We start from the raw sequence: 21,304 nt of genomic DNA on the forward strand, positions 1-21,304 counted from the left end.
TGGTGGCGCACGCCTTTAATCCCAGCACTTGGGAGGCAGAGCCAGGCGGATCTCTGTGAGTTCGAGGCCAGCCTGGGCTACCAAGTGAGCTCCAGGAAAGGCGCAAAGCTACACAGAGAAACCCTGTCTCGAAAAAACCAAAAAAAAAAAAAAAAAAAAAAAAAAAAAAAAAAAAAAAATAAGGTCTCATTATGTAGTTCTGGCTGTACTGGAACTCACTATGTAGACCCAGCCTTACCTTGAACTCACAGAGCTCTTCCCGTCTATGGAATTAAAGGCACTATGTCTGGCTATATCCCCATTAACCATATAAGGCACCTCAGCCAAAATGAGCTGTGGATTCCCAGTTCAGGTTCTACTTTCTCCATCCAGAGACAGGAGAGTTTGAAGTCTGTGCCTCATGAATCTAAGCAAGAAGCCATCAGGCTGTTAAGTATGAACACAGTCCCTGTTTTAAAGTTTTCACACTTTATTTTATGGTATTTGACATAGACACATACTGGAGTTAGTAACAAGATACCATGCAGCTCCCTCCAGCCTTGGACCACCACAGCAAGAAAAATGTCAGGCTGCCCCCAACCCAGATCTGTCTGGTCTTTCTCCCAAAATGACTGTGCCGGACATTAAGGACAGGGAGTGGAGAAACAGATGGTTGCTGTAGTTTAAGGCATTTTTGGCTCTATAGCCACCTCTGCTACCCCTGTACTTGCCCTTGGCTGGACATTGGGCAGATAACTGTCATTCAGACAAGGATAACTACCCTTACAATGGACCAACTGAGGGTTGCCCTCACATCAGACCAATTAATGGTTGCTGTGAGTTAAAACAGGAATGACAACACTTCCAGATCAGAAATCAAGTAAAATCAATGCTTAAAGAATATGGTTAGAAGTCTGGCTTAGATATCTTTTGAGAGACAGATGCAGCTGACTGCTCAGGCAGGTAGGCAATGGAGGTCAACCACATCCCATAGTTACCCACTCCCTCTTAGTGACTCCTAAGTGGCCTGGTGTTTAGAGAAAGGATGGCTGTGTCCACAGTGGCTGGGTAGGTGGGTAGGGCCAGCTGAGGGCCAGTCAAGACAACTTAGATGAAGCCTGGCTTGTTTCCAGCACCCTGGGATAGGCAGACACATTTGGGGAAGTAAAATGATGCCCCGATATTAATAACTTTTCTAAATCACAGTATTGGTACAGGGAGCACTAGGGGTCCAGGATAGCCTGGGATGAGGCTGGTCCTCAGCATATGCAGGAGAGCAGCTTAAGTAGAAACCTACAAAGGACCCAATGGTACTTGCTCTAACGAAGAGCCTCTTTAGCTCCAACAGCTCCCTCCTGCTCAGGGACACAGTTCTCATCCAATAAAGCATTAATAACATGGGAATAGGGCTTGCCAATGGGCCAGGAGACCCAAAAGACCAATACAAATGGGCAGGTAGGGACGTACAGTGCAAAGGACTGAGGCATGGTACCTTAGGCAGAGGAGTGTGTCCTAAGGCTGCCTTCAAAGTCAAGGGTTCTAGGTTGCCACGATCTACTTATGAGTCCTTCAGCACCACTTTGTTTCTGCAGCACAGCTGCCTGGACGGAAAGGAGGCCAGGCCAACAGTCCTTCTGGCCAACGTGCAGGCAAGAAAATCATATAAAAAAGCAACAAGTTTACAAAAATAAAAAATAATTACAGTAGGGAGGGTGGGAGCTCTGGTGGTAGTAGCTCAGGGAGTGGGGCAGGGCCTTAGCTCTGGTTTGGTGACAGCGTCCTCCAGCAGGTGCAGCCGGCGATGGCCCACTACCACATCCCGCAGACAGCCCACAAAACCTGTGCCATAGGCCTTGGGTAGAGCCTGCCCCACTGGCAGCTTCTGCAGGCCTCCTACAGGACAGACAGTAGATCAGCAGGCAGTAATGCCAACATGAGGCGCACCAGCACCTGAATACCAGTGGGATACTACAACTACACATGAACACAGATCTCTGTGGCCTAAGATCTGAAGGGTTAACGAAGAAGAGGGTGCTGCCCTGCCCTGGCTAGTCCATCTGTTATCCAGATGGAGTTGATCTGAGTGTCGGCTCTAGGACAGTCTATCCCTCAGGTGGTTTTGGGAACCTTGGGTATCTCCTCCCCGGCCACCTCCAAACACTCACCAAGCCACAGGGCTCCATCTGTGTCCAGTTGTGTGGCACCCAACGGGGAAGAGCCAGTCACAGGGGCTTCATTGCCCACCTGAAGAGAACCTTCCCTCTGTTCCCTAGGGGATGGGTAGGGCAAAGCTGTCAAGAGCTCCCCCTCCCTCATCTAGGACCTATGCCCCACATTTTCTCTATCACATGCCTTGCAGATACAACACCCTGGGAATGACACTCCATGTTCTCCCGGGGGCCAGTGGTTGATTGCTTCTCCTGTCTTTTTGTTGCTTCCTCCTCCCCTTCTCACAAAATACCTTGAGCTGCTAGTGACCATGAGTGACTGGGTATGACCCAGCTAAGCAAGTTCAGCTGTTATTCTCAGTGGGCTCCACTGACCTGTGAGCCCTGACTCGAAGCCAGCGGTTGGTATTGACCTTCACAGTGGAGCGCAGCACAACTGGTTGGGAACCTAAGTCATAGCTCAGCTGCAGGTGTCCATCCACAATGGCCAGAGCCACATAGTCTGCACGTTCTGTGGCTTTGCCACTCCACAGTACTAGCCCCTGAGTGGCCTCAGTGCGCAAGCTCAGTTCAAAGTGGTTGCTCTGTAGTGCCTTCTCACTGAAAAGTGAAAGGATGGGTCAAGGGCTTCCAGAAGGGTGGTAGGTGATGGAAGTGGGGTAGGTGTAGGTGTTAGTTACAGCACAAAAGCTTAAGCTATTGCCACAGAAATCAAAAGCTGGTGATCAGACCCAGGCAGCTGGGTGGGCAGGGGGACAAAGGAGAGAGGGAAGACATGGTCAACTAGACAAAGTTGATCGGAGAGGTGGCAGACAAGAGGCAGGCACATGGCAAGGTAATGTGCTAGGTCTCTCAGGTCCTGCCATGTGCTTACCTGAAAAGGGCCCCGGAATCCAGAGTTTCAGGGCTTAGAAGCAGGAAGAGAGGGAAGCGGTAAGCAGGAGACAAGACAGGCTGAATGTAGGCCAAAATTCCTTTTGTCAACATGTGCAGATGAGAGGAAGAGCAAGCATAACTCCAGGGTATCAATGGCCCTTCCCACAAACGGCCTTGGCAGTGACCTTTATGTAATGCATATGTTGGGCACATGCCCTAGTGGGTAATTCAAGGAGTGAGGCATTGGTGACATGGAATGGACACAAAGGCTCTTCTGATGGCAGCAGCCGTGGAGATGCCCTAGCACATACATGACTGTGTCTGTGCACGCACGCGCACACAAACACACACACACCACATATTTGCATACATGTACACACATCTGCACAAACTCACATTCACACGTGTATGTTGCATGCACATATGGGCATATGTAGGTAGATACAGTACACATATATATACCCACAAATCAGATACATACCCAAGTACTACACATAGAAACATGTATACGTGTATACACAAGCACAAAAATCACACTTGCACTGGGCCTCAGTGGTGGGTGATGGCCCTTGGCAGGTATAACCTGGGAAGAGGACTGACCATTTCCAAGGTAGGAAGCTGGGCCTGACAGTATGTAAACAGGCCTCAACCCCATCCTCCATCCACGGTAGAAATTCCACCTTTAGTGGGGCTCAAGATCGTAATGCTAGGAGCAAAGCATGGACATGAATGAATGCCAAGGTATGAGTAGAGCCAAGGGCCTACTTACGGTGGAATCTCATTGGTCAGCTCGCTTGCAAACAAAGAGACAGAGATAGTGAGAACGAAGGGGTAGGGTAGATTCTAGGCCTTCCCTCCTGGCCAGAGCTGAGAGGGTATGGAGAATCTAACACCTCTACCCTGAATGGCATGCACAGACAGGACCAGACAAGACAGCTGAGAGTGGAGGGAGTGCCTGGCTCCTGACTGCACGTTACCTCTCAATCACAGCATTGAGGTATTCGATGTAGGTCCGCCCATCAAAGGCCAGTGTTTCTAGGTCCCCCACTGACTTCTCAACTAGCCCTGGGAGACAGATGGGATGAAATGGGCCTCAGATGAGATCTCCAGGCCATGTCAAGTCTCAGCCCTGGGCTGCCAGTGCTCACCCTTCTCGCAGTGCAGCCCAGAGAAGCCCCCAGGACACAGGCATTCATAAGTGGCTTCCCTTGGGATACATGAACCCCCATTAAGGCAGGGGTTGCCTGAGGCCTGGGTACAAGGGTGGTCTGCAAAAGGTGAGATGTCCACTGCCCGCAATACATGCTCCTGAGTCAGCAGCTGGTGGCCGCTTAGAGACACCTGAAGAGGAGAGAAGGGAGTGTCTTTGTCATATCTGCTACCTTCTCTGACGAGACATACAATGGCCCTTCTCCATCCCACTGTGGAGAACCCTGGCTGGTACCCGCCCCCATACCAGCTGGATGGCACCATCAAAGCCAGAAGACACTGCAGCTCCCCGGGCCAGCTTGCTGAAGTCAGGAGCTCCTCCAACATAGAGGGGCTCCTTGAGGTTGAGCATTGTGTGAGGCACCTATAGGAGGCATGGGACAAAAGGTCATGTATGATCCACCCACTGGACCAGAGTAGGCCAAGTCCCAGGTCAATATGCCCAATTGCTTGATGCCCCACATCTACCCCTCACTATCTAGGAGGCAGCATTAATCACACAGAAATGGCAGACGTGGACCTTAGTGGGAAAGGGCTACTCTAGGAATGGGTACAAGAGATGATGAGTTGGGTAAGAGGCCAACAATACCTTGCGGGATTTCTGACATCCGGAGAGCAGGTGGGGGGGTTGCAGAGCAAGAGCCAGAGAGCAGTGGGGGCAGAAAGGAGAGAGACCGAGGCACAGGGCAGACAGAGAAAACAGTTATGTGAGAGGTGCCTATCGGGGGGCTATAAAGCCACCAGAGAGGAGGAAGGGAAGTGGTGGGAATAGGGTGTGGGATATCTGGGCCTTCCTCATGCCCTGGACACTCACCGGAGACTCCCCTAGCACTCGGGGCCCATCGCCTACTTGAAGGGCACCTTTGCGGCCATTTCGTTCCAGGGATACCTTGATCCAGGTGCCCAGGGCTATGGGCTCCTTGCTCCTGCAAAAAGGTAGGAGTAGGTTGTGGGCTCTGTTCACCCAGGGCCCAAGTCATATATTCCTGGTATATGTACTGACATCCCAACCTCAGGACAATCCTTTAGGTCCTCCTTGTGATCTGTGCAGATGGTCCAGAGACAACCCTGGGTAATGCCCAGTCTAGTTCCCATATGCCCACCTGATGACTGCAGCCCCCTTGCCAAGGTCATAGCGGAACTCCAGGTGCTGGTTATGCAGGGCCAGGGACACAAAGTCCCCCTTGCCATCTGTCTTTTGCCCATTGTAGAGGAGTAAGCCACTGGCCCCACGAGCCAAGAACACCATCTCCAGTGCCATCTTCTCCCTGGTGTCATGTGGGGTTGTGGGAGTGTATCACTGTCTCCTCATCAGGCTGGCTCCCTTCCCTTAATCCTCCTGCCCTACTAACCCCAGGTCTCTCTCGAAGGTGTGCAGGCCTTTTAGTTCCAGGTAGGAGAAGCCACTAAAGTCAGCCAGGAAGGGCCGGGAGCCAGCACCAGTCTCTAGGACTAGGAAGGGCCAAACAGACGTCAAACAAAATTGCAGTCTCTGGTTTCCCTATTGCTGTGTCTAAGTGATTGTAATTCAACCCTAACTAGATGGTACACCAGACCCCAAATCAACCCAGGAATTTGACCATAACCCCTCATCTTTCCCCCGCATCTCTTTGACCTTACCTATCTGGCAGAAGGCACCTCTTCGTCCCAGGGGGCACTCACACTTGGCCCCACCCCTGGAAAGCACACGGCAGGGGGCTGCCCCATGGCAGGGATTTGGCTGGCAGGGGCTCTTTTCATCTGCACAAGTCGGGCCTGAGGGAAGATTGGGTAGGGGTTCCAGAGAAACATAAGACTCTTCCCACAACACCTAAATACCTTCCCAGGCACCAGGCTAGTTCTCACCAAATCGGCCAGGTGGGCACTGACAAAGGAACATGCCAGCCTCCAGTGCCTGGCACAGGGCCCCACCATGGCAGGGGCTAGGCAAGCAGGGGTGGTTTCCACATTCTCCCACACCAGAGCTTAGGACCACAGCGCCCTTCCAGTTGCTAAGCTCCAGCTGCTGGTTGTTGATGTCCAGCATACGAATGCATCCTTTCAGGCCGATGCCCACAGAGGTCCGATCAAGCACCCTAACACCAGGAGAGGTCAGAGTCAGAGGCATCCTTTACCAATCAGTTGTAATACTAACATGCCCCATAAACTAGGGCTAGGGATCATGGGCGCCCCTATGCCTACTCTCTTTATTGTGTTCACAGGGTGGCCAGATCCATAAACAAGACAGAATCAGGAGGAAGGGTTGAGGGTCAAGGGTCAGGGCTGAAGGTCAGGGCTAGCCATCTTCAGAGGTCCCATCAAAGGCTTGCTACCACAGATAGCACAGTAGGAACTGGTGGAGGGTCAGAGGCTGGGTTGAGGTCAAAGTCATAGCTACCATCCACACTCATGCCTGTCACCCATCATTTGTTACCCAAAGTCAGAGACCAGGGGCCCAGCCAGCCCCCAGCTTATTCCTGCTCACATGGCAGCCTGTTCTTCTGGGACACCACCCACAAAGAGATTTGTGTCCAAGTTGAGGCCATCAGTGCCACTGGGACTTTCACCCAAAACAGGAGTCTCGCCATCCACAGAAAGTGTGCCCTGCCGCCAATGCCGTGACAATTCTAGGCGGTGCCATCGTCCTGGTTCCACCGGCACTGAGCTCGTTAGTATTGCCGGCCCTGAGCCTGTGTCAAACCTGGACATGAGAGCAGGTGTTTAGGATGTTGTCCAGGCCTACCATAAGCCTGGGCTACATCATCTCACCCAAGACTTTACCCCTGTAGATTTAGAAGGTCTGGATTGGTCTCTGCCACCATACAGTCCATCTGACCTACAGAAGCCATGCCCATGGACTACCCATCCACCATGCCCACCTGAACTGTACATGTCCATCCAGCAGAGCCAGAGCCAGGAAGTCTTTGCCATGTGCATTTCCATTGTAGAGTAGTAGTCCCTTAGTCTCCAGTGCCCGGAATTCCAATGCCAGACGTAGTGTGTGGTAGGCCCGGAGGGTGGGGAATGCCAAGAAGGAGTGGCCCTCAAAAGCTGGCACAGAGGGGAATTGTACTGCAGGGAACAGATAGAGCTAAGCTAGAGGAGTGCCTGAGACTCTGCTTCACCCTCTGGCCATTATCCCTAAGCCCTCCAGCATTGAGTAACCTTACCCTCCTCACAGACAGTGCCACCCCTGCCTACAGTGCAGCTGCAGGTGAAGCCCTTGCCAGAATCCTGGTCCTGGCAGGTGCCTCCATGGAGGCAAGGTTGGGAATCACAGGACTTTGGGGGCTGTTGAGGGCCTGGGGTCTGAGGCTGGTCAGTGCTAGGGGCAGTTGTAGGTGGCCGGCGTGTGGTTAGTGGTGCTGTGGTTCTGCCAATAGGCCAGCTGGTGTGACTGGGGTAGACTCGTGGAGTGACAGCAGAGGCTAGCAGTCGGCTCACAGTGGTGGCTCTGGCTGTGGCAGCTCCCGTAAAGAAAGTGGGGAACCAGTCTGCAGAGAAAGATAACTGTTAGGTACATATGAAGGGCACAGGACATGCAAAGTATTGTTGAGGTATGGAGGCTAGAGAGGACAGGCAAGATGAGGTCTAACCTGGCACTCACCAAAGTCCAAGAATCGCACATGCTCCTGCAGAGGCCTTCTCACCACCAGGGCCCATGGTCTGGATACCTGGATCTGTCGGAGCAGGGCCCGGCCTACATCTGGTGCCTGGAAGGCTGTGGCTAAGGAGGAGAGAGTCCTGAGTATGACCTGGTTCCATACAGTCCATATCCATATCTCCCATAAGGGAAATGGGCTTACTAGGGTCAAAGTGAACATCCACAATGGCACGGACTAATTTGCCAGGCCCCAGGTCCCGTAGGTGGACACTCCAGAAGTCCTTCTTGACATCTGAATTCCGGAATAGGTCGTCCAGCTGTGGGTAGGTGTTGAGTGAGGGCAGTAGGTACTGTCTAAACCCAGTTAAGATTGGTTCACTTGAGCCAGTCATCTGGGTCTGTCCTGATGGGCACTCCACAAACCCTCATACCGTGCTTTCAATGCTCCTTGCAGTCTCCCCAAACAACTCTGACTTGGGGTCAGCCATCTCAGGTGTGTAGAACAGCTCCTGTCCCTCGACCCCCTCAAGCTCCAGCACTCCCTGGAATGCCTTGGTAGCTGTGGGGGAGGGGCAGTGAGGCCCTGCCAATATCATCTCGCCTCCTAGCAGCCACAGAAGCAAGCCCCACAGCAAGCCATGTGGGGTACAGAGCAGGGATGTTAGTCAGATGACCATGGGGTTAGTGAGTGGGGACCCCAGGGTAGGGCTGGTGTCAGTTACCAGGCAATTCCTAGGAGCAGGTGCCCCAAGCTGGCTTGCAAGGAGAAAGATGGGTTAGGTATAGGGTCCTTGGCACAAACGCATATTCAATGGCTGAGACCAGAGTGCATGTGTGTGCCAAATCTCCAAACCCTGACACTCTCCAGTGCTGGAGCCAGAATATTATAACCTTATACCAACCTGCTGCCACAAGATGAAGACAGTACTACTCCTGGTGCATCTACGCTGTTCCTCAAGCTCACACCCTTCCCCACTGTCCACTTACCAGGACAGTTGGAGCCTTCTGAGTCCAGTGAGGGTGTCTTGCCATCTGAACAGCAGCCCAAAGGTGAGTTGTAGCAGGAAGCCCTCTCAATGGGTGGCCCATGGGTCACCACAATGCTGCCCACAGGGGGCTCCAGTCCTGGGGAAATGGAGTCTAAGCACAGCCCTGGGTAGGAGCCACTCTTGGGCTCTACCCCCACATCACCCTCAGACCTGCCCACATGCCCCTGAGGCCCTGCTCACCCCCAGACCCGCCCCCACTGGCCTCCTCATCTCCGCTCAGCTCCTCGTCGCCACTCCCATTGGTGCTGCCAGATTCGCTGAAGATTGATGTGGCAAGACTGGTTACATCAGTGGGTGCTGTTGGAGGCACAGTCAGTACAGGCCATGCAGTGCTCCTGGGGATGCTGACTGTAGTCTGAGGTCGTGATGTGGGTAGTGGGGTGGGCCAATCATGGATGGTACTACTGGGAGCCAGAGGAAGGCCACTGTTGGGGGATGGTAGTGCCTTGCTCAGAACATGCCTTGGGGTGGTCATAGATGCAGATGCTGGGGAAGCTCCAGGAACAACAATCTCTGCAAAAAAGAGGGATGTTAGGGGCTGGAGCCAGGACAGAATCAAGTCCTTCTGGTTTGTTCTAGGTAGTTGTTCCAGGTCCTTACCCTGGCATGGGCCAAGACTCTGAATGGAGATGTCTAGGCCTTGGCGACAGGCAATAGTCTTCAGCTGGCATTCATTGCCATATGTGACACCATCTGATCCACAGACCTGGGGTACAGGAAAAGGATGCTTGGGAAAGGCCTCCTCACCCCCATCACTCTCCATATATATATTTCACTCCTTACCTTGGTAGAGTTAGCCTCTGGACATGTGAGAGCTGGGCAGACACAGTGGGCAAAACCAGCCTCCTCTACGCAGGAGGCACCAAACTCACAGTGTATCTCCATACAAGTCACAGGTGTCATGGAATCTGGGTAGGCATGAAAGATCCCTTCCAACTCAGGTACTCCCACCCTCAGCAATGGGAGTCCTGGGGTCAGCACCAGTCCCTGCCCTTACCTGCTTCACAGCCCATTTGGCCTAGGGCTTGACCATCTGGACACTGCCCACACTTGGGACCAGCCACACCAGGTCTACAGGAACACAGTCCAGTCATCTGCTCACAGTCATCTCTCACGGCACCTCGAGGGTCACAGCTACAGGCTGGGGGAGTGGGAGGGAAGAATCTATACTTTAGATAGGCTCCCTCGTGCCCCAGAACCCTACCAGGTATTGGTCAAGCCAAGACATGAGCAGTGATGGGGTGGACAGGCAGGAGCTTTGTTACTCACGAGTGCAACCACTATGACCATCAGTGACAATGCCACGGAAGTTCCAGAAGCCAGGCTCACAGCGATCACACCTGAGGCCTCCCACACCTGGTCGGCAGGAGCACTGGCCTGTAGCTGGGTCACAGGTGCCACTATAGGAGCCGTGTGGGTTGCAATGGCAGGTGCCTGGCAAGAGGAGAAAGCACTTGTCACAGGAGCTTATATAGCTCTGTCAGACCATGGTCAGGGCTGGGTTCAGATACTCACTTGGACAGCCAGCAAAGCCTACACCCTGGGCAGCAGTGACATTGTCTTGGCAGCAGCCATAGGGAGTTTGGGCACAGTGGGGGAGGGCCATAGGTAGCAATGGAGCCAAGGTAGGGCCTGAGGAAAGGTGCATAGGAATTCAGATTTGATGTAATGCTGGATGTTTACCCTAAACCCAGTTATTCTGCCTCAGTGATTTCTGCCACATGACTCATCCCTTTTGACATCAATTTCCACTGAGAACCGAAAATCTAGGGCTGTCATAGATGAAACCAACATATCACATATAAAGACATATAGTAAATGTAGAACCCAAAACCTACAAATATAAGAAGCCACATACACATCCCCATGTACATATATATTACTGGAGTCACAAACATACATACAGATATAAATGTACACATAAACGAAGACACATTCATATGCATTCATTCACATTCCTCTTAAATATTATTTATTCCTGTGCGTATACATCTGTGTACATGCACAAACATAAATCAGCACAGTCTCCTTCCTTCTTCCCTCCCTCCCTTCCTTCCTTGGAGATAGGGTTTCTCTGTGTAGCCCTGACTGTCCTGGAATTCACTCTGTAGGCTGGCCTGGAACTCAGAAATCTGCCTACCTCTGAGATTAAAGGCATGTACCACCATTCCCAGCCTGTCATCAATCTCTTTTCTACAAGAGCTAAAGTGCCTAGTGGGTCCCCCTCCTGTTCCCTATGGCCTCCATTTGGAAACCTAGTCTGGCTCATAGAAACTGAGTGTTTAGTGCACACCTTTAATTCTAGTACCCAAGGAGCAGGAAGCAGGTAGATCTAAGAATTCAAGGCCAGCCTTGTCTACATAGCTAGTTCCAGCCAGGACTATGTAGAGAGACTCTGTCTCAAAATAAATAAATAATAATAACAATAACAAAAAGAAAACCAAAATAAATAAAATTTGAAAACAAAAGACAAAGCTACCATCATTATCATCAACAACAATACAAGTCACCAAAGCACACGCGCATGCCCATAGCTTATATCTCTATCATGAACCATAGAACAAGCACACACAGTGAAACAGAAGCACAAATGTATAGAACATGCCACCACATGCTGGTATGTTTTGTACAGCCACTCACCACGGCAGACTCCCTGAGCAGCAACATATAGTTCTTGCTGTGATTCACATCTGGCCTTCTTCAGGTCACACTCAGTGTTATAGGTGATCCCATCTGAGCCACACACCTAGAGGAAGGGGATCAATGTGGACTGCCTTGACCCCCTCCCCAGTGCACCCATCCTGGAGCCATGAGAAAGCTTCTGTACTCACTGGGCTTCTAAGGACACTCTGGCAGCTGAAGTCGCACACACATGGCCCATCCTCTGAGTCCTCATCCCAGATACCACCATGCTGCCGGCATAGATCCTGCTCACACTCATTGTCTTCCCCAGAACCAGAGCCCCCAGAGCCACACTCAGCTGCAGGAAAAGAGAGCAGTCATCTATGAGGTCTCCATCAGAGACTGAGGTCTAGGGCCTCACACCAGTTACCTGAGCTTACCCTGCTCACATGGCCCTGCACGGGTCTCCTCAATTTGTACCTGCTGCTGACACGCAGCTTCTCGTAGCTCACAGGCACTAAGGTAGGTAACACCATCACTGCCACACACAGGGCCAGGTGGGGGGTGCTCACAACGGGGACATACACACTGTCCAGCTGAGCACACAGCCCCAAAGGCACAAACTGTGTCTCCACAGGTCTCTATAGGAGATGGTAAAAAGCAGGAGTAAGTGTGATTCCCTGATTGAGGAATCATGGAAGCCTATCCCGTTTGGTCCCACTCACGGCAGTGTCCAGCTGAGGCCACATGTAGGCTGATCTGGTGTGTACAGGCATGGACATGCAGCTCGCATTCACTAGCATATGTGCGCCCATCAGAGCCACATACAGGCTGGGCTGAAGCCACACATTCAGAGGGGCACACACAGCGTCCAGTCTCCATCTCGCACAGGGATCCAAAACGGCACTGGCCACATCGGTCTGGGGAGGAAGCTCTATCACCATGTTGACCAAAAGCCTCCTCCCAACCCAACCCACTTGCCCACCACTGACCACAGGGTCCTCTGCGGGCCACCCGGATTTCCCGCTTGAGGGCACAGGCCATGGATTCCAGCTCGCATACACTGCCATAAGTGACACCATCATTGCCGCACACAGGATCGTAGATACCCGAGCACACCTGCTGGCACTCACACACAGCTTCCCCATTCTTCACTGTGCATATTGCCCCAAATGCACACTGCACTCCATGGCATGGGGATGGGGTCTGGTCTGGAGAGGATGTGGCACTCAGTCCACATTCTCCTCCAGATGTGGACAAAGCCCACTCCCACGCAACAGCCCCTCTCCAGGGTGGGAATGGTGGAGGAAGACCTAGATGCACAGGACACAGCAGAGAAAGGGACAGACACACAACAGAGGTGGATGGGGACATATGAGTTTCTGACTGTCCATAGCAGGTCACTGACCCTGGACCACCAGCAGCCCTAGGATAATATGCACATGGGGGTTGAAACTTTTCCCCCATGAGTGGGAAAACCCTATACCCCACAATCACAGACTACACAGGGAAGAGGGTGTCTGTCAACTTGCTCTGAGGACCAGAAGGCCAGGCAGTAGCAAGCCACTCCCCGCAGCCGCGCCGGGGGCAGACCTCGGGCTGTGGGCTCCTGACGGGCAGGCGCGTCCCATCATCCTGCCAGCAGATCAGGCTGGAAGACACAAGAGTCGGAGCCGAGAGGGAAGGAAGGACCAAGAAGAGACAGATGCAGAAAGAAAGATCGACAGAGGACTGACCAAGACAGACAGCAGAGGTAGGCAGGGCCAAGAGGCCCACAGCCCCAAAGGGACCTGCTGGCCACTGCCCAATTTCCTCCACCCTCTCCACTGGTCCCTCAAATCCCAAATTACAATCTACCTCTAAGAGGCTTGGGACTGCACTGTGTTCCCAGAGCAAGGAATCTCCAGGACCATATCCATTCCTGCCCACCCAAGTAGTCTGTGCCCTGAACAGTACGGAGACTGATGATGAACCAGAGGACCTGCTGGTGTAGCAAGGCCAAGTGCACACTGCCTTTGTCCCATCTCCTAGGTTCCCCAGTTCCCCTCCTCATAGCCTCCACATACCAGCACCTTCCCCAAGTGACCCCAGCCCAGGACTCTGGGAGGTACATGACAAGGAATGGAAATGGTGTATGATAGGGACAAGGAATGATGCAAGACCAGCTATTCCCAGCTGGATCCCAAGTTGCTCACCACACGGGCCCTGGTGCTTGGGAGAAATGGCAAGCTGTTGCCGACACTCAGCCTGTTGGCGCCAGCAGTCATTGTCATATGTGTGCCCATCCTGGGCACACACAGGCCTGTAAGCACCATCACAGATGACACGATCGCAGGAGCAGTGGGGACGGCCACGGCGGGATAGGCACACAGAGTTGAACTGGCAAGTCTCCTGGCACTGGTCTGGGAGCAGGCAAGCAGATCAGATAGGCAGAGTATCACACCAACTGTCTATCATGTACAGAGTACTCATGGGTACCTGACATGGTGAGTAGGAACATGAGGTATACAGAAGTGGGACCTAATGAGCCACAGTGGCAGGGCTGGCTCAGTCCTCTGGGAGCACCAACCTCGAGGCTGGCACTGGCCAGAGCGTACTTTCTGGAGAAGCAGGCCACGGGTTGCACCAGTACGGCCCATGACACAGTCATTTTCATAGGTGACCCCATCATCTCCACAGACAGGTGTGTGCTTGGCAGGGCAGTTCTCTGGCCGCAGAAGCATCTCTGGGTGCCGTGTACGTGGGTTCACACGGCAGATGTGGTTCAGGTCCGACACGCTGCCCTGGCAGGGGTCTAGAGTCCGAGAGTAGAAATTAAGGGCTGTCACCAGTGCACATAGAAGAGTCTTGTATGGGAGAAGCAAAATATAGTGAGTGCTTTGCTTACCACAAGGGCCGTCAAACTTCTTGAAGATGTGCTCCTGGCGGGCACAGGCATGACGCAGCAGCTGGCACTCACTAGGATAGTCAATACCATCACTGCCACACACAGTGCCATCAGGGGCCCCAAAGCAGGTAGCAGGGCACAGGCATGAGGCAGTCTGTCCATCGGCTGAGGGTACACAGGTGCTGCCAAAACTGCAGGTCACATTGGCACAGGGGTCCCGGGACCCTGTGGGTATACAGGTGAGGTCATGCTGATTTTCCACGCCCAACCCCCCAACACACACAGCCCATACTCACTTACCACATGGTCCTTGGCGAAGTAGGCGGATACGCCGTTGCTGGTTGCACTGTGCACGCTGTAGCTCACACTCGTTGCTATAGGTAGAGGCATCCGAACCACACACAGGAGCCACAGTAGCAGGGCAGACATTCTTCTTGCACACACAGGAGGCCTGGCTTGGATCCTCAACACTGGGTTCACATACAGCACCAAAGCCACATAACATTCCCCTGCATACTGAGTTTAGACCAGAAGAAGGGTATTCAGAAGCAGGCTGGCCAGGAATTGTTCCTAGGTGCACACACCCATCACATTCTGTTTGTGCCCAAATCTCATAGGAAGATCCCTATTTAAGTATTCACATGACTGAGTTCACCTCAAACACATAAGCACCTACATCCTACAACTGATAGCCATCAATGCACATGCTCAACCCCACTCTGGAAGGCTTCTGGAACCTTCCCTCATGGGAGAGCAGCTTCCCTCACCTTATACTCTACCACTGTAGAGAGTTCATGTCCCAACAGTAGGACAAAGCATTCACTCCCAGCACACCTCCATGGACTCTAACACACAGCGGAAGGGCCCCAGCTATGAATACCTTAGCTTCATTCACATAAGCCTCAGTGCTCAGTTCCAGTGTGGGTGGGTTCCTGAGGTTGAGCTGGAAGGACCTTGAAGGATCTGGGTGAGGGCATATACTGAGGTGTCTATGAAATCTCAGAGAGCCTTGCTACTGCTAACTTGAGGAGATTGAGAGGTGTGAATGAAGGAAGCTGGCTATGGGTGTTAGATCTGTCTGTTTTTACTTCACAAAACTCAGACTAACCTCATCTTGGGTTTCTTTCTTGAGGGTTGCTTCTGTCTCCAGCTGACTCCTGCTACCTCCCAGTAAGGACCACCTCCACAACCTTCTGAGAACCCCCAACCTCATTCACTTTCCTCAGGGTCTAATGGGCACAATGTACTACTAGGAGTCTGGAATCACCTTCCACATGCACCTTTTTCTTCTTTCTTTGCTCCTTCCCCACCACCTCTCTAAAGTTCTTTCTCACCTGCACAAGTACAATGTCCTGCCCTGCCCCAATCTGTACTGTTTCTACTCTTTTCTCCCTCAAACTCTTTGTCTCTGTTTACTCCCCTCACCTTCCAAGGCCCCCACAGTCAGCTTCTCCCATTTATAATCCTTTAATACTTACCACCCAGACTCAAGTTGGCAGTGTCACAGGTCTCTTTGGGATCACACAGGTACCTCCCTTTTGTCCTTCTGGGCCCTTACTTCAGAAAATGTCCTCATTCAAGTCCTGAATCTTGTCCTAGTGCAACTGCCTCCTATATTCAGCCCCACACACCCATTCACACAAGAGTTTTCTAACATTGTAGTCTCAGTGTTACAAATGTCCAGCCCACGCATTGTTGCTGAACCTCTTCAGCAGCCTAACTGGCTCGGGGAAGGGCCAGGTGTTGTTCATTAATCCCACAAGTAAAGTGGACACTGGTACATTCAAAGTTCAGATACCCATTGGGGAAGCCTTCCTAAGCACAGCATTGGGGCTGAAACCCTCTGAGAAGATGAACCATGAGGTGGGCAGGCCTCTTAGGGGCTACAGCTACCTAGATCTACTAAGTGTTGAATCAGGTGTAATTGTCACCACCTCATATCACGCTCAGAAATTAACCAGAAGCAGTCTTGGATATCTCTGAGGAGGACAGGGTGCATGTGGACAGCCACAGCAATGTGCTACCCAGCCTCCCTTGTTGTGTAGCCTTGCCTCCACCAGGGAAGGGTAAAATCATAGGAACCTCTGCCTGCCTTCACTATGGCTTTTTGTGTTTGTGCTTACCCTCCTCAGCTTAGAGCCAGTCGTTCCCACACTGTGCCTTGGTGGCCCCTTCCCTTTCTGTAGATGGGGACAGTAAGTACCTACTCCCAGAGCTATGATTTGCCAATGTCTGCAAAACGTAAGAGAAGGGGCCCCAACAAGTACTGAGAAGAGCATATGATAGCAGGGTTGTCAGTACCAACAGCCTTCCCTGTCTTGGCTCAAAATAAACATATATTTCGTTCACCAGTGGTCTCTTTTCATGCCTGGCCAACACCTCTCTCTCTATTGTACCATCCTCAAATTTGGCCTTCTCTTACTTAAGTCACCTCAAGGTCTCATACCAAATTCAATAAGTACTTTCTGAGGCTGAGCTGATGCTCGATGGCTGCACTCTTTAGCTGCTGACCAAGGTGTCCCTAGGTCCAATCTCTGGGTCTGTGCCTGGCACCCAGGTCTTTGGCTGACTGATAGTGTCTATACTTCTTGGGCCTCTCTATTGGATTACCTGGCCTAGCCAATCTCTCCCAGGTCTCAAACCCACAGCCAAGGGCAGCTATTCATTTCTTCACCCACCAAGACCCACATATAGCTCTACAAATGTAAGATTCTATCTCAACAAAACAACAAGAAAGAAGAATTATCCCTTAACCCACGGTGATACCTGCTTTATTGAAGTTTAAGTGTATCCCTTACCCACAGGACCAAGAGATCATAAAAGCTCAAGACAATTTTCTTTTCTTTTTTCTTTTTCTTTTCTTTTCTTTTCTTTCTTTCTTTTTTTCTTTTCTTTTCTTTTTTTTTTTTTTTCTTTTTTTTTTTGAGACAGGGTTTCTCTCTATAGCCCTGGCTGTCCTGGAACTTGCTCTGTAGATCAGGATGGTCTCACACTCAGTGATCCACCTGCCTTTGCCTCCTGAGTGCTGGGGTTAAAAATGCACACCACCTAATCCCAGTGCTTGGAGGCAGAGGCAGGAGGACCTCTGTGAGTTAGAGGCTAGCCTGGTCTACAGAGCAAGTTCCAGGACAGCCAGGACTGTCACACAGAAAAACTGTCTCGAAAAACAAAACAAACAAACAAAAAAAAGTGCACACTACCATCCATGGTCACGACAAGTTTCTGTGTTTTGTTTTGTTTTGTTTTTTTGAGACAAGGTTTCTTTGTAATCTTGGCTGTCCTGGAATTCTCTCTGTAGACCAGGCTGGCCTTGAACTCAGAGATATGCCTGTCTCTGCCTCCAGAGTGCAGGGATTAAAAGGTGTGAGCCACCACCTCACAGCTCCCAAGACAAGTTTCTTAACTAAATGTTAGAACAGGCCCAATCTGAGACCACCTGAAGACAGGTATGGATGAAGTAATTACATGCATGCACATTGCAGGCAGAGCTGTTGTAATAGCTCTGAACCTCAGGCACCACTCAAGTATCATCATGCAATGCCCACATATCAGGAAAGAAAGTAGAGGCTTAGTGAGGTTTCCTGACAAAGCCATATCCCTAATAAACACCAGAGGTTAGCTCAGTTCCCATCTATGCTCCTGGTCACTTCCCCACACTGCCTCTCATAAACACAGGTGGCACACCTGGGCACCTATGATTCAACAGTCTCTAATGGATCATATCTGTGTCGCCCACTAAGTGTCCTCCTTAGTCCCTGTGGAACTTCTCCATGGTCTCCTAGTTTCCTATACAGGCAATCTTTCCATATGATGTTGGAGATGTCCTGTACTTTTTATATCTACCATGGTAGTAGAGAGTATATTTAACTTCTTTACTTGTCTTTGGTAGGTTGGAGATGGAACAGATGGTTGCCCATGGGCCATGGCCTATGTCTAAAGTGTATAAAGCAAGTGCTGGATATCAATAAGGGGCTTGCATGTACAATTGTGGGGAATGCAGTGTGTATAAAGAATAGAAGACATCTGGAAGATCTCTTCCCTCCTGAGCCTACCTTGAATGTAGACAGCTCTAGGCTTCTTGCCCCTAGTCTGTAAACACTCAGCCCCAACCTCATGCACCACACTGAAGGGCACATTCCACCTACTAACATCCCACCTCACTGGGAGTGATTTAGTCCCTTTTTTAAAAATGTGGAGAAGTGAGAGTCACTTCCTCCCGCTTCCCATCCCAACAGGCAGATTGCGTACTCATCCATCAACTCAGTCAATAGTCTCTGCAACTCTAGTAATAGTGAAGGTCATAGAGCACACAGTGGTATCCTACTGCCTTGATAATAACTTCCCAGGCAGAGCTTACCACAACCCAGTCTGGGCTTGGGACTCTAAAGGGCCTTTCAGATCTTGGGGGAGCAGCTGCTCAGGAAGGACACTGGTGTCAGGGATGAAGACTTAGGGCCATAAAACCAGAGCCTAGGGTTAGGTCAGAAGCACCTATATCACTCACTATCAGCCTCCATTCCCACTATACCCCAACACTGCCCAACTAGCAGTCCTTGGGACCAAAAGCCTATTGGCCAAGTGAGTCAAAAAACACACTGCCAGCTTGCTAACATTATAGACTCAGGGAATAAAGGAAGGGCAGTTGGTTACAGACACCTTTCTTTCTCCATTTGACCATCAAAAGGTAGGAGAGACCCTCTGATATCCTGCATCTGAATCAAGTTCCCACTCTTAGATGTCTGGGCTCCCCATTCCCAAGGAAACTCCCTGGTTTTACAGACTGCTGAGGCCCCCAGAGAGTCCTACCTTAATCCTGACTTCCTAGTTTAGAACAGAAGGAGGGAGGCCTTATCAGTGCCAGGATACTTTCCTCTACTCTAAAGACCCAGAAAATAACCCCGACTATCTATGTAACCCAGGGCTGCTTTCTAGAAAGAAAACAACAGGGTCGATTCTCATAATGACACCCACAACCTCAATCCTAGGATTTCCTGAAGTCCCCACAACCCATATCCTGATCAAAACAGAAACCATGGCTGGGCATGGTGGCATGCGCCTTTAATCCCAGCACTTGAGAGGCATAGGCAGGAGGACCTCTGTGTGTTTGAGGCTAGCCTGATCTACATAGTAAATCCTAGGACAGCCAGTGCTATATAGAGACCCTGTCTCAACCCTTGACCTCAAACCAAAAACACCAGAAACCATGGCTCTGCCACATGTAAGTTAACACAAGACATATGATTTCTACAAAACTAGTCAGGTGCCCAGGCAGCAGAGTTGATGGGGTAGTAGGTACCAAGGACAGGGCTGGGAACTGTACCCCTCTTGCTGTAAGGAGCCAGGCTGGGCTAACTGAGATACAGTCTATTCCTACTAGTCTCTGCTTTTTTTTTTTTTTTTTCCTAACACTGGTCAGCTCCTCGTCTTCATTAACTTAGTTACAGAAGCCTACACATTAGCAGCCGCTCTGGGAGAGCTGGCCCCAGCCCACAATGCCATAAAAAAGGTCAGCCTGCCCCCTCCATCATTTGCTCCCTCCCCCACTCCAGGGTCAGACCTAGGCCCTCTAGCAGCTGTCACTAGCTTTACTGAGCCCTCCCCCACTACCCAATCCACTTTCCCTTCTGTCTGTTTCCAGCCCCACCCTTTCCTGAATAGAGAAAAAGACAAAGAAAAGGAATCCCTCCACAAACAGACTGACTTCAGTGGTCCATCCAAACCTCACACAAATCCTCTGACATTATCTCTCAATTTGTAGGTTCTAAGACTGATCCTGCTCAGAATATTGACCAGTACCTAAAGGCCCCTATGGACTCCCTGGAAGGGATCCAGGCTCCCTTGCCCAGCTTCCTACTCCAAATACACCTGGTGTACATATTACAAAACAGTCCTAATCCTAGTAACCCTGTCCATTCCCCCCCACACCCCATTATCAGTGTGCCAACCACCTGCCCCAACCACCGCCACTCACCATCAGGAGGCATAGGAGGCGCTGCTGTGAAGTGGGTTCCAGGTTTGTCTAGAGGAGGGGAAAAAAGTTAGGTTCCTTTGAGCATGTATATTGCCCACTCACAACCACTCCTTAAGGCTCCAGTTATAATCAGCAAGGCTGGGAAGGTCACTGACAAATGCAGAACAGACAGAGGAGGCCCTGGTCCTTCTCTGCCTCTTGAACTTCACAGCCACCTGCTTTCTCTGGATAAGTCCATCTCTTGCCCCTGCTCCCAATCACAGCACTGATGTACCTACCCTTGCCAATTCCCACAGAGTTTTCTGCAGCTCAGGTTGAAGGTCTGCACCATTAGAAGTCTAAGAATAGGTTTAAGAAGCCCAGGAATTTAGTGTGACCTATCCAATAACCAGAAGGAAAAGGTGCCCCATCTACAACAACCCCTGGATTTGATATGACCCTGTCTGCCCTGAAACCCTTGATAACTGAGATGAGGGGCTCACTGAGCAGAACAAGGGTACACCCAGCAGCCACGTACAGTTGCTGAGGAAAAGCAGCACCGCAAAGCCCAGCGTGGAAGTAGCCAACAGGATCAAGCAGATGTTGCAGGGGATCATGAAGTACCGAACCAGCAAGGAGGCACCAGGCTGCTGCCTGGGCCTGTGTTCCAGTGGCAGAGGAGGCATGATACAGCTCTAGCCCACTTCTTGGGTGTGGGGGTTCTTATGGAGTGCCCTTGGGCCTCTTCGGAGCTACTCCCCCCATGCTGGGTACCCTGGAGCAGCAGATGGCAGCTGTGATCTCAAAGTTTAGCCAGTTATGGCTGGGGGAGCACTGGGCCCTCCCCAGCCCTCCAGGATCATGGTGGGAGATAAGCAGAATTCTCTCCAAGTAGAAATCCCAAATGTGAGCTCAGAAGCAGGCAAACGATGATGGAGAGCCAAGGCAACCCCTGTTGGCTACAATTCTTCCGCCCACTAG

The 21,304-nt window shown here is 51.3% G+C and overlaps 1 protein-coding gene across 10 annotated transcripts in view; it reads right to left on the bottom strand.

The window, feature by feature from the left end:
- Nucleotides 1-176: 176 nt before the first annotated feature.
- Agrn (agrin) overlaps nucleotides 177-21,304 on the bottom strand; it is a 32,919-nt gene continuing 11,791 nt past the window's right edge. The window contains exons 1-38 of one of the 10 annotated variants that reach the window (XM_015985988.3): nucleotides 20,862-21,282; nucleotides 20,345-20,392; nucleotides 14,674-14,889; nucleotides 14,374-14,598; nucleotides 14,056-14,280; nucleotides 13,682-13,888; nucleotides 12,479-12,697; nucleotides 12,212-12,406; nucleotides 11,927-12,127; nucleotides 11,696-11,844; nucleotides 11,505-11,610; nucleotides 10,380-10,496; nucleotides 10,134-10,298; nucleotides 9,862-10,005; nucleotides 9,648-9,772; nucleotides 9,465-9,570; nucleotides 9,045-9,377; nucleotides 8,803-8,940; nucleotides 8,247-8,374; nucleotides 8,018-8,132; nucleotides 7,819-7,938; nucleotides 7,382-7,705; nucleotides 7,091-7,283; nucleotides 6,697-6,912; nucleotides 6,078-6,307; nucleotides 5,853-5,987; nucleotides 5,585-5,684; nucleotides 5,336-5,500; nucleotides 5,047-5,158; nucleotides 4,822-4,833; nucleotides 4,480-4,596; nucleotides 4,172-4,364; nucleotides 4,001-4,088; nucleotides 3,793-3,816; nucleotides 3,022-3,054; nucleotides 2,523-2,747; nucleotides 2,145-2,248; nucleotides 177-1,872 (exon numbers count right to left, since the gene is read on the bottom strand). In XM_015985988.3, the coding sequence (XP_015841474.1) occupies nucleotides 1,715-1,872; nucleotides 2,145-2,248; nucleotides 2,523-2,747; nucleotides 3,022-3,054; nucleotides 3,793-3,816; nucleotides 4,001-4,088; nucleotides 4,172-4,364; nucleotides 4,480-4,596; nucleotides 4,822-4,833; nucleotides 5,047-5,158; nucleotides 5,336-5,500; nucleotides 5,585-5,684; nucleotides 5,853-5,987; nucleotides 6,078-6,307; nucleotides 6,697-6,912; nucleotides 7,091-7,283; nucleotides 7,382-7,705; nucleotides 7,819-7,938; nucleotides 8,018-8,132; nucleotides 8,247-8,374; nucleotides 8,803-8,940; nucleotides 9,045-9,377; nucleotides 9,465-9,570; nucleotides 9,648-9,772; nucleotides 9,862-10,005; nucleotides 10,134-10,298; nucleotides 10,380-10,496; nucleotides 11,505-11,610; nucleotides 11,696-11,844; nucleotides 11,927-12,127; nucleotides 12,212-12,406; nucleotides 12,479-12,697; nucleotides 13,682-13,888; nucleotides 14,056-14,280; nucleotides 14,374-14,598; nucleotides 14,674-14,889; nucleotides 20,345-20,392; nucleotides 20,862-21,009 (5,859 nt within the window). In that variant the 5' untranslated portion in view covers nucleotides 21,010-21,282 and the 3' untranslated portion in view covers nucleotides 177-1,714. Of the gene's footprint in view, nucleotides 1,873-2,144; nucleotides 2,249-2,522; nucleotides 2,748-3,021; nucleotides 3,122-3,792; nucleotides 3,817-4,000; nucleotides 4,089-4,171; nucleotides 4,365-4,479; nucleotides 4,597-4,821; nucleotides 4,834-5,046; nucleotides 5,159-5,335; nucleotides 5,501-5,584; nucleotides 5,685-5,852; nucleotides 5,988-6,077; nucleotides 6,308-6,696; nucleotides 6,913-7,090; nucleotides 7,284-7,381; nucleotides 7,706-7,818; nucleotides 7,939-8,017; nucleotides 8,133-8,246; nucleotides 8,375-8,802; nucleotides 8,941-9,044; nucleotides 9,378-9,464; nucleotides 9,571-9,647; nucleotides 9,773-9,861; nucleotides 10,006-10,133; nucleotides 10,299-10,379; nucleotides 10,497-11,504; nucleotides 11,611-11,695; nucleotides 11,845-11,926; nucleotides 12,128-12,211; nucleotides 12,407-12,478; nucleotides 12,698-13,681; nucleotides 13,889-14,055; nucleotides 14,281-14,373; nucleotides 14,599-14,673; nucleotides 14,890-20,344; nucleotides 20,393-20,861; nucleotides 21,283-21,304 lie in introns of those variants that run through there. The other 9 variants (XM_015985985.3, XM_042272366.2, XM_042272367.2 and 6 more) reach the window with 9 other exon arrangements.

Source organism: Peromyscus maniculatus, chromosome 2, assembly GCF_049852395.1.
Source record: "Peromyscus maniculatus bairdii isolate BWxNUB_F1_BW_parent chromosome 2, HU_Pman_BW_mat_3.1, whole genome shotgun sequence".
In the NCBI taxonomy this organism is placed as follows: Eukaryota; Metazoa; Chordata; class Mammalia; order Rodentia; family Cricetidae; genus Peromyscus; species Peromyscus maniculatus.